Genomic DNA, 12130 nt, shown 5'->3' with positions numbered 1-12130 from the left:
TAAATCATTAAGGAAACATTGGCCGATAGTAGCCACTGACGCCAATCTTCCTTTCTCTAAGATGAATACTCCTATGGTGGCTTATCGCAGAGGCGCGAATCTTAGACAACTATTGATGCGCCCCACCATGTTTCCAAAGAAGGAATTGACTCCCTTCCAAGTTATGCAGTCCAGACCAGGCAGCTACTCTTGTGGCAGTTGTACCACATGTAGATCAATGTTGACTGGTCCAGTGTTTTATCATCCCCATTCGGGCAAAGCAATCAAGTTAAGGTATCATTTACACTGTCGGTTAGATCATGTCATCTATATCCTCAAGTGTCCCTGTGGGCTTTTATATGTTGGCCTCACCACACGGCCATTCCGAGACCGGATGGCTAACCATCGATCTTCGATCCATACTGCACTGGCCACAGGTAAAACGGATAAACCAGTGGCTAGGCATTTCATAACAGCTAAACATCAAGTTGCCAGTTTAAAATGTAAATTAATTGATTGGATCCCACCATGTCCTACGGGTGGGGATCGATCCCTGTTGTTGAAGAGACGCGAAAGCTATTGGATACACAGGTTGGACACGGTCTCACCCAGAGGACTCAATGAGTCTAATCCCTTTAATGTTTTTTTGTAATGTTGTTTTTTTTGTATTACTTTATTGTTTTTGTGTGTGTACATATGTTCTCATTGATGAATTCTCTGCGAGTGATACTGTTCAACATTAATATCACCATTTTTTATGTATGAATTCCTCCGGGTTCTATACAAATGGGGACTATATTGTGAATGATATAATGAATTATATGTACATATTCATTTGCACTGAGTTACCGTATATCAGTATTGAACTGATTCATAAGTAACTTCACATGTTTGGAATTCAGATTTTGATGAGATAATATATGTATACTTTATCTATGTACAATTGTCCCACCACGTGATTGCTGTCTGTAAGGACGATCTCCCAGGCCTAGACATCTGAATTTAACCCATTGTATACCAGATTCTAGATTCATCTAGTCGAGTTGTTTACATTACTCCAATGGAGTTCGTTTGTTAGGTTTCCTCAGTCTAGTGGTCTAGATACCTGCACTGAGTTATACTTATGCTTTTATGAACATTAGATGAGATGGAACCTATTTTGGTTCAATGTTTCCAGCTATCACCAGCTGTATTGCTTTATCGGGTGCGCCCTGACGTCACTTCCGCCCCGTGGAACGCATTTCCGGCCAACGGAACGCATGTAGTTCGCGTCCAGTCGGCGCGGCTTCCAGGACTGGGTGAGCGGCTTTGTTTTGTCTCCGGGCAGCGGAGACTGTTGGGCAGTGGGTGAGCCGATATTGAGCGGCTTTTTTAGAGCCCGCTGATACATAGAAGCGGTTTTTTTTCAGGGGGGAACCACATAGATGTTGCACATGACACTTCCGGTCCGCAACATTTAAATAGCAGTCCCAGTGCGTTCACATGCTATGCAGCACAGGGACGCTTGGATTTACCCTCCACACATGTGAGTCTTTTTTCCCTTACATCTTGTTTCTTCTGGCATTGACACCTGATTGAATTGATATACAGATGCATTTTTTGGTGTTATTTATACAGCACACCTCAACGTGTTTGACCCTGTCGCTGCAACATGGTAGCATGATCTGTGAGATCAGGTACGGCTGTGACGTTGTTATTATGCTTATAGCTGATATTTCTCTTTGGACATTAAACATTATTTGTTGAATATATTCGCATTTTTAGACGCATATCTCTGATACTTATGGCTGTGTCCGGGACGCTACCTGTATGTTAGTTATCTAACTGGATTTTTCTGATCTGATCTTAGGTGAGCTGTGCATATTAGTATATTTATAGTACTTTGAGTGATAATGTCACAGGTGACGGTGGTGCAACGGTTTAAAGCAACACGGTGATATGCATTCTATTTGGGATTAAGGTGGTTCTACACCTGTTCTATTTGAATTTTGATCAGATGTATTTGGCCTGGGAGGCTCAGTTCCCTGTAGATGTGAACATGTCTGTATTTTGTTTGTTTTATAGACACATGTATAAGATGAACGTGGTTAAACCTAAAGAGCAATTAGTCTTGAGAAAGGTCCGGTACACGGACCGAAACGTCGACACATAAGGCTTTTGATCTTTCCTATAAAAGTCTTTTTTATGAACGGACTTCATTCATTGCAGCGAGAGTGCACCTTCCATTAGTGGAAATTTTTGCTATATATATATATATATATATATATATATATATATATATATATATATATATATATATATATATATATATTTTACACACACAGGGATAACCTTATAGAAGTGTTTTTCCCCTTATAGCTGCTGTATTGTTATACTGCGCCTAATTAGTGCCCCCCTCTCTTTTTTAACCCCTTTCTGTAGTGTAGTAACTGCAGGGGAGAGCCAGGGAGCTTCCCTCCAACGGAGCTGTGAGAGAAAATGGCGCCAGTGTGCTGAGGAGATAAGGCCGCCGAGAAGGGGGCGGAGCCTTTCTCCCGTTTTTCTGTGGAATCTGGCAGGGGTTAAAATTCATCCATATAGCCCTGGGGGCTATATGTGATGTATTTTCGCCAGCCAAGGTGTTTTTATTGCTGCTCAGGGCGCCCCCCCCCTAGCGCCCTGCACCCTCAGTGACCGAAGTGTGAAGTGTGCTGAGGAGCAATGGCGCACAGCTGCAGTGCTGTGCGCTACCTTGGTGAAGACAGGATGTCTTCTGCCGCCGATTTTTCCGGACCTCTTCTTGCTTCTGGCTCTGTAAGGGGGCCGGCGGCGCGGCTCTGGGACCGAGCTCCGAGGCTGGGCCTGTGTTCGGTCCCTCTGGAGCTAATGGTGTCCAGTAGCCTAAGAAGCCCAATCCACTCTACACGCAGGTGAGTTCGCTTCTTCTCCCCTTAGTCCCTCGATGCAGTGAGCCTGTTGCCAGCAGGTCTCACTGAAAATAAAAAACCTAAAACTAAACTTTCACTAAGAAGCTCAGGAGAGCCCCTAGTGTGCACCCTTCTCGGCCGGGCACAAAAATCTAACTGAGGCTTGGAGGAGGGTCATAGGGGGAGGAGCCAGTGCACACCAGGTAGTCCTAAAGCTTTACTTTTGTGCCCAGTCTCCTGCGGAGCCGCTATTCCCCATGGTCCTTACGGAGTTCCCAGCATCCACTAGGACATCAGAGAAATGAACATTTTATTGAAAAGATACTGGGTTCAATTTGATTGAAGACTCCAAGCTCCTGAACACGCAACAGGGGCAGCCAGCCATCTTACTACTATACAAGACTGCAAGTACAGTGTCGCAGAATAAAATTAAGCCATAAAACCTAGTATTTTCATTTTTTATTTGAAATATTACAACATATAAAAAGACCTACATTTCCACAAATACAAAGTGGATAAAATCCATTACATTGAATAAAATTTGATGATTCTTTAAAAACCATTCTATCAAAATACATTTATCATCAGATCAAGAATAAAATAAAACAGTCAAGTCGACAGATGCCGAACAAGTTAATGTTTGCAGTGCACAGATGTAAAAAATAAAAAAAAAAGGATGGAACAAGAACGGTAGAGGTAGCATTCTGGGCCAAAGTTAATTCTCTTCCATCTTTTCTTGCTTAAATTCTGAAGAAAACAAAAGAGAAACATTTGTCTAGGATACCCAGAAAACAAGTTCATGCAGCATTATGGAAGAGTCTGTAGACACTAGGAAGCCCAATCTAAAATCGGTCTTGGATGGTGGTGGTAGGGGACAATAGAAGCGCGAGATAAGTAAAAGCAGTCATCCCCTAGGCCAGTAGTTCCTAAACTATATGCATAGTCACACTGAGGTACTGCAAGGCTCTTGCAGGGGTGCCCGAAATTCGTGGCCTAGAACCAAATCAAATTTATGGTCAAAGCAATTAGCAGCCACAAGAAGTGGATTTGTCAGTCTCAAAATGTGGACAATCAGAAGCACAACTGTATATACCACATAAGACTTACCTAAAGCGGTCAGGTTTAGTATTAACCAAAATGTTACCAATTTTTTTATGCACCCCATGATCAAAAACAAAAACATGCAAACGCTGCTACTCTAGGATACACAGAGATTAAAGTTTAGGGACCACTGCCATGGGCTTCTATAGCCAGGGTCATTTGCCTAGTGGCAGTATGGATGGTGTAATAGTTAGCATTACTGCCTCACAACACTGAGGTCATGGGTTCAATTACCACCATGGCCCTAACTGTGCGGCGTTTCTATATTCCTCGCACTAGCGTGCGTTTCCTCAAACAATCCAAAAATACGGGTAGGTTAATTGGCTCACAACATAAGTTAACCCTAATGTGAATGTGTGCGTGTACATGTGGTAGGGAATATAGATTATAAGCTACACTGGGGCAGGGACTGATGTGAAAGGCCAAATAATCTCTGTAAAGCGCTGCGGAATGTGTGCGCGCTATATAAGTAACTGGTAATCATCCTTATGGGGCAATTTTTGGCCGTTTTAGAAGCGGATTGCTTAGAAATGGAGTACGGATTGTTCAGTGGGTACACCCCATAGCAATGGCGATGCACTGTCCTGCCATCCCCTGCTCAGATCTTTAGCACATGCAGACAAGATCTAGCTAGATCGCCTAGCATGTGTATATAGAACGCTGGTTAGCACAGATCGCTGTGTATAGTGATGTGCTAACCTTGATCACTTAGCACACAGCATAGTGTCGCCCCACTACATAGATTAAAGAGACTTTACAGAATATAACCTTAAACTCCAATAGCATAACTGCACTCCTATTGTGGCCATACAAACAAAGTGATCCTAATTGGTTACAAACCTGTTTCTTTTTCTTTGTGCTTTGCCAAGACACAGGTCTTTATTTCCAAGCCAATTGCTTTTGATAGTGGTGGAGGTACTGCATTGCCAACCTGAAGAGATAGTGTGAAGTTAAGTCAGTTTATAAGCAGCTTTACCTCCCATTCTCTGCACCAGAGACACTTACCTGTCTGTGTTTATCCAAGACGTTTCCGAAGAGTCTGTAGGTGTCAGGGAAGCCCTGGGACCGAGCGCATTCACGTACACTAACCACACGGTGCTGCTCTGGGTGGAGAACGCGGCCCTGTAACAGACAGGCATCAGTAAGCCATTTGTGCATGTTCGAGGATTGGAATACTGGTCTGGGAGGCAGTCAATTTACCTGTTGTCAGAATCCTGGCAGTCAGGATTCAGACGCCAAAATCCCAACACCCGGTGAAATACTGATAGTTGGAATCCTCACTCAGGTAGTGGTCCACACCACCACCACCTGAGGGGGAATATAACCCTGCGACTACCAAAAGGTGGCCACAGCTTGAAGCTTGGCAAGTGCAGCTAGCCCACAAGGGGACACCCTGCACTTGCTGCTGGTATTCTGGCTGTTGTGGTCCCAGTGTCAGCCTCCTGACAGCCAGGATCCAGACAGCTGCGATAGCATGCTGATCCCACTGGTCCACCTACAGACCTTAGACAGCATGAATATTGTCACTTTGAATAATAAAAGCCTACTTGTAAGGAAGCAATTTCACTTTGCCACAGCCGAATACATGTATTAACATATTGGATAAAACCAAGTGCTTGGAGAGTTGTCAGAACTAGGAACAGGTATTTCTAGTCAGTGTCTCTGGAGAACCAACTAGATTGTTACAATTGCCATCACTCACCTGTTTACCCATAGGCTCAGGGTTAGTAACTGTGGTGCTGAAAAAGCCGTCCCACTCTAGCCTGCCGTACAACCCTGCCCAGTGATTGTGTCTGTTCCCTGTGTGTGGCAGGCACCAAGGAATGAGGGTGTTGAATTGTCGGTCTGCAGAGTCACATGGCTTGCCTGAAAGATTATATTTACAAGGTGTGGATGATGCAAGGTTGTACAATGCTAGCAAGAACTCATTTCCATAGCCACTTATGCGAGTTAGGAATACCTTCAGCGCAAGAACAGACTCCCCTTAGTGCTCCAGTACTGCTGCGTCCATTCTTCTTGTCACGGTGAGTGTAACGTAATTTCCGTGTAGTTGTGCCATCAGATAACCGGACCTCAAAGTTGGGTAGGTCTCTCCAGTCGGAGCCAGGGGCAAGAGGTATGTGTCTCATTCTGGCAGCTACCAAGGCGCTCATGTCCTGTAAATTCAGATGCTTAATGAGCTACTGCCCAAGGCCATACAACAAAAATGCATTAAACATGTGGACAGTTTGTCTAATTGGCATAAAGATGTGCAGGATTGGTTTCGGATGACCACAGAGGACATCCTTCAGCATCGCATAGTAAGTCAAGCAGGTTTTGATATGTTCACTCACCTTACAGACGTGATCTCTGAGGATTGGTTGGTACTGTGATCCCCGGATCTGCCGCTGGAACCAGGATTGAGGTTCACCATTGTATGAAATTTCAAGAGAAGAGGCTCCATTACGGATTTCTGGCAGGTCTGACATTGTGTCTCGCACGGTGATTGTTCGGAAGAGACTGGAGTTTGTTCTGTTATTGGAGGAGAGTGGTACAAGTTATCAAGGTAATAATTCAGTAACAGTCACTTAACTGTACTACATGAAAAGCCAAATTATGAAGCCTTAAGACTGATTTAGGGGAGTGAAGCATAGAACACTTGACGTTTCCCATCAGATGCAAAACACTTTTCAGTCATACCGATATGCCCTAAAGAATACCAGGAACACTAGAGCCTAGGATAAAGGTGCTCATTTTGTTCAGTTTCACAGACTGAACTATGCAGTATTGACATGGAGTGGTGTAGCATTTGCTATTAAATCCTGACCTCACTGATGGCCAGAGGACACTAGTGTTTTATTGAGTCACTGAGACAGGCTTGTCTTAATTACCACTGTTGGTGGAGTCTGCAGTAACCAGGTGTACAGGCATTCAGGGGGCAGCTTCCAGTGACTGGACACTCAGATGGATCCTGTAGAGTGTACTGGGAATACAGCCTCCAACGAACAAGTGCTAGGGCAAGTACCCTTTGTGCTCCCAGTTCTGCAGGAATGACCATTAGGAAGAGCAAAGCAACCAACATAAAGGCCACTGACCAGCCTCTGCAAATTACACCCACCAATGACATCCACCCACTGGTCCATCAGGGGATTACCTGGGCATTATGTTTCCCACTGGTCTGAACCGGAACAAGCAAGACTTAAGAAGGATTGAACATGTAGCTCGGAATGGGTATTAAAGCTTTGACAAATAGAGCTCAGATTCCTGGTACAAGTATCTGCCTGTAAACCGTTACAGTGCACGAGTTGAATAAATCCTGGGAAGTAGGTGGTCAATGAGCCTGACCATACTTACAGGTTACCAGTTAAGCCTTTTTTTCTGAAAAGGATACCTGGAAGTAGCGCCAATATGCCATAGTATTTTGGTCTGTTTACTTGTTTAAAACGGCCACGTTAAAATTGAGCTACCACAGAAAAATAAGATTTTACTTACCGATAAATCTATTTCTCGTAGTCCGTAGTGGATCCTGGGACTCCGTCAGGACCATGGGGAATAGCGGCTCCGCAGGAGACAGGGCACAAAATTTAAAAGTTTGACCACTAGGTGGTGTGTACTGGCTCCTCCCCCTATGACCCTCCTCCAAGCCTCAGTTAGGATACTGTGCCCGGACGAGCGTACACAATAAGGAAGGATTTTGAATCCCGGGTAAGACTCAAACCAGCCACACCAATCACACCGTACAACTTGTGATCTGAACCCAGTTAACAGTATGATAACGTAGGAGCCTCTGAAAAGATGGCTCACAACAATAAACAACCCGATTTTTTTGTAACAATAACTATGTACAAGTATTGCAGACAATCCGCACTTGGGATGGGCGCCCAGCATCCACTACGGACTACGAGAAATAGATTTATCGGTAAGTAAAATCTTATTTTCTCTGACGTCCTAGTGGATGCTGGGACTCCGTCAGGACCATGGGGATTATACCAAAGCTCCCAAACGGGCGGGAGAGTGCGGATGACTGCAGCACCGAATGAGAGAACTCCAGGTCCTCCTTAGCCAGGGTATCAAATTTGTAGAATTTTACAAACGTGTTCTCCCCTGACCACGTAGCTGCTCGGCAGAGTTGTAATGCCGAGACCCCTCGGGCAGCCGCCCAAGATGAGCCCACCTTCCTTGTGGAGTGGGCCTTGACAGATTTAGGCTGTGGCAAGCCTGCCACAGAATGTGCCAGTTGAATTGTGCTACAAATCCAACGAGCAATCGTCTGCTTAGAAGCAGGAGCACCCAGCTTGTTGGGTGCATATAATATAAACAGCGAGTCAGATTTTCTGACTCCAGCCGTCCTTGAAATATATATTTTCAATGCTCTGACAACGTCCAGCAACTTGGAATCCTCCAAATCGCTAGTAGCCGCAGGCACCACAATAGGCTGGTTCAGGTGAAACGCTGATACCACCTTAGGCAGAAAATGAGGACGCGTCCTCAATTCTGCCCTGTCCGAATGGAAAATCAGATATGGGCTTTTATATGATAAAGCTGCCAATTCTGACACTCTCCTGGCTGAAGCCAGAGCCAGTAGCATGGTTACTTTCCATGTAAGATATTTCAAATCTACCGATTTGAGTGGCTCAAACCAATGGGATTTGAGAAAATCCAAAACTACATTGAGATCCCACGGTGCCACTGGGGGCACAACCGGGGGCTGTATATGTAGTACTCCTTTTACAAAAGTCTGAACTTCAGGAACTGAAGCCAATTCTTTCTGGAAGAATATCGACAGGGCCGAAATTTTAACCTTAATGGACCCTAATTTGAGGCCCATAGATAATCCTGTTTGCAGGAAATGTAGGAATCGACCCAGTTGAAATTCCTCTGTCGGGGCCTTCCTGGCCTCACACCATGCAACATTTTCTCCAAATGTGGTGATAATGTTGTGCAGTCACCTCCTTCCTGGCTTTGACCAGGGTAGGGATGACCTCTTCCGGAATGCCTTTTTCCCTTAGGATCCGGCGTTCAACCGCCATGCCGTCAAACGCAGCCGCAGTAAGTCTTGGAATAGACACGGTCCCTGCTGAAGCAGGTCCCTTCTTAGAGGTAGAGGCCACGGATCTTCCGTGAGCATCTCCTGAAGTTCCGGGTACCAAGTCCTTCTTGGCCAGTCTGGAGCCACGAGTATCGTTCTTACTCCCCTTTGCCGTATAATTCTCAGTACCTTGGGTATGAGAGGCAGAGGAGGGAACACATACACTGACTGGTACACCCATGGTGTTACCAGAGCGTCCACAGCTATTGCCTGAGGGTCTCTTGACCTGGCGCAATACCTGTCCAGTTTTTTGTTGAGGTGGGACGCCATCATGTCCACCATTGGTCTTTCCCAATGGACCACAATCATGTGGAAGACTTCTGGATGAAGTCCCCACTCTCCCGGGTGAAGATCGTGTCTGCTGAGGAAGTCTGCTTCCCAGTTGTCCACTCCCGGAATGAACACTGCTGACAGTGCTATCACATGATTTTCCGCCCAGCGAAGAATCCTTGCAGCTTCTGCCATTGCCCTCCTGCTTCTTGTGCCGCCCTGTCTGTTTACGTGGGCGACTGCCGTGATGTTGTCCGACTGGATCAACACCGGCTGACCCTGAAGCAGAGGTTTTGCCAGGCTTAGAGCATTGTAGATTGCTCTTAGCTCCAGTATATTTATGTGAAGAGACGTTTCCAGGCTTGACCACACTCCCTGGAAGTTTCTTCCTCGTGTGACCGCTCCCCAGCCTCTCAGGCTGGCATCCGTGGTCACTAGGACCCAGTTCTGTATGCCGAATCTGCGGCCCTCTAACAGATGAGTACTCTGCAACCACCATAGCAGAGAGACCCTTGTCCTTGTCGACAATTTTATCCGCTGATGCATCTGCAGATGCGATCCGGACCATTTGTCTAGCAGATCCCACTGAAAAATTCGTGCATGGAATCTGCCGAATGGAATCGCTTCGTAAGAAGCCACCATTTTTCCCAGGACTCTTGTGCATTGATGCACAGACACTGTCCCTGGTTTTAGGAGGTTCCTGACTAGTTCGGATAACTCCCTGGCTTTCTCCTCCGGAAGAAATACCTTTTTCTGAACAGTGTCCAGAATCATCCCTAGGAACAGCAGACGTGTCGGGATCAGTTGGGATTTTGGAAAATTCAGAATCCACCCGTGCTGTTGGAGCACTACTTGAGTTAGTGCTACTCCGACCTCCAGCTGTTCTCTGGATCTTGCCCTTATCAGGAGATCGTCCAAGTAAGGGATAATTAATACGCCTTCTCTTCGAAAAAGAATCATTTCGGCCATTACCTTGGTAAAGACCCTGGGTGCCGTGGACAATCCAAACGGCAGCGTCTGAAACTGATAATGACAGTTTTGTACCACGAACCTGAGGTACCCTTGGTGTGAAGGGCAAATTGGGACATGAAGGTAAGCATCCTTGATGTCCAAGGAAACCATAAAATCCCCCTCTTCCAGATTCGCTATCACTGCTCTGAGTGACTCCATCTTGAACTTGAATTTTTGTATGTACAGGTTCAGAGATTTCAGATTTAGAATAGGTCTTACCGAGCCGTCCGGCTTCGGTACCACAAATAGCGTGGAGTAATACCCCTTTCCCTGTTGTAGAAGGGGTACCTTGACTATCACCTGCTGAGAATACAGCTTGTGAATGGCTTCCAATACCGTCGCCCTGTCGGAGGGAGACGTTGGCAAAGCAGACTTTAGGAACCGGCGAGGGGGAGACTTCTCGAATTCCAACCTGTAACCCTGAGATACTACCTGCAGGATCCAGGGGTCCACCTGCGAGTGAGCCCACCGTGCGCTGAAATTCTTGAGGCGACCCCCCCACCGCCCCTGAGTCCGCTTGTAAGGTCCCAGCGTCATGCTGAGGCCTTTGCAGAAGCCGGGGAGGACTTCTGCTCCTGGGAAGGGGCTGCTTGGTGCAGTCTCTTACCCTTTCCTTTGCCTCGGGGCAAATATGAATGTCCTTTTGCTCGCTTGTTCTTATAGGAACGAAAGGACTGCGGCTGAAAAGACTGCAGCTTTTTCTGTTGGGAGGGGACTTGAGGTAAAAAGGTGGACTTCCCGGCTGTTGCCGTGGCTACCAAATCCGATAGACCGACCCCAAATAATTCCTCTCCTTTATACGGCAATACTTCCATATGCCGTTTGGAATCCGCATCGCCTGACCACTGTCGTGTCCATAGACTTCTTCTGGCAGATATGGACATCGCACTTACTCTTGATGCCGGAGTGCAGATATCTCTCTGTGCATCTCGCATATAAAGGAACGCATCCTTTAATTGCTCTATAGTCAATAAAATACTGTCCCTATCCAGGGTATCAATATTTTCAGTCAGGGAATCCGACCAAGCCACCCCAGCACTGCACATCCAGGCTGAGGCGATTGCTGGTCGCAGTATAACACCAGTATGTGTGTATATACTTTTTAGAGTATTTTCCAGCCTCCTATCAGCTGGATCCTTGAGGGCGGCCGTATCAGGAGACGGTAACGCCACTTGTTTGGATAAACGTGTGAGCGCCTTGTCCACCCTAGGGGGTGTTTCCCAGCGCACCCTAACCTCTGGCGGGAAAGGGTATAATGCCAATAACTTCTTTGAAATTAGCAGTTTTTTATCAGGGGTAACCCACGCTTCATCACACACGTCATTCAATTCCTCTGATTCAGGAAAAACTACAGGTAGTTTTTTCAGACCCCACATAATACCCCTTTTTGTGGTACTTGCAGTATCAGAGATATGCAAAGCCTCCTTCATTGCCGTGATCATATAACGTGTGGCCCTACTGGAAAATACGTTTGTTTCTTCACCGTCGACACTGGATTCAGTGTCAGTGTCTGGGTCTACCGACTGAGGTAAAGGGCGTTTTACAGCCCCTGACGGTGTCTGAGACGCCTGGACAGGTACTAACTGGTTTGCCGGCTGTCTCATGTCGTCAACCGACTTTTGTAGCGTGCTGACACTATCCCGTAATTCCATAAACAAAGCCATCCATTCTGGTGTCGACTCCCTAGGGGGTGACATCACCATTACAGGCAATTGCTCCGCCTCCACGCCAACATCGTCCTCATACATGTCGACACACGTACCGACACAGCAGACACAGGGAATGCTCTGATAGA

The 12130-nt window shown here is 46.2% G+C and overlaps 1 protein-coding gene across 1 annotated transcript in view; it reads right to left on the bottom strand.

Moving 5' to 3' along the window:
* Window positions 1–3329: 3329 nt before the first annotated feature.
* DNMT1 (DNA methyltransferase 1) overlaps window positions 3330–12130 on the bottom strand; it is a 91510-nt gene continuing 82709 nt past the window's right edge. Inside the window, exons 29-34 of the mRNA XM_063931480.1 lie at window positions 6320–6497; window positions 5947–6142; window positions 5689–5852; window positions 4992–5108; window positions 4827–4917; window positions 3330–3632 (exon numbers count right to left, since the gene is read on the bottom strand). Coding sequence (XP_063787550.1) covers window positions 3601–3632; window positions 4827–4917; window positions 4992–5108; window positions 5689–5852; window positions 5947–6142; window positions 6320–6497 — 778 coding nt within the window. The 3' untranslated portion in view covers window positions 3330–3600. The remainder of the gene's footprint in view (window positions 3633–4826; window positions 4918–4991; window positions 5109–5688; window positions 5853–5946; window positions 6143–6319; window positions 6498–12130) is intronic.

Source organism: Pseudophryne corroboree, chromosome 6, assembly GCF_028390025.1.
Source record: "Pseudophryne corroboree isolate aPseCor3 chromosome 6, aPseCor3.hap2, whole genome shotgun sequence".
Classification (NCBI taxonomy): Eukaryota; Metazoa; Chordata; class Amphibia; order Anura; family Myobatrachidae; genus Pseudophryne; species Pseudophryne corroboree.
This window is presented reverse-complemented; position numbering and strand designations above follow the sequence as displayed.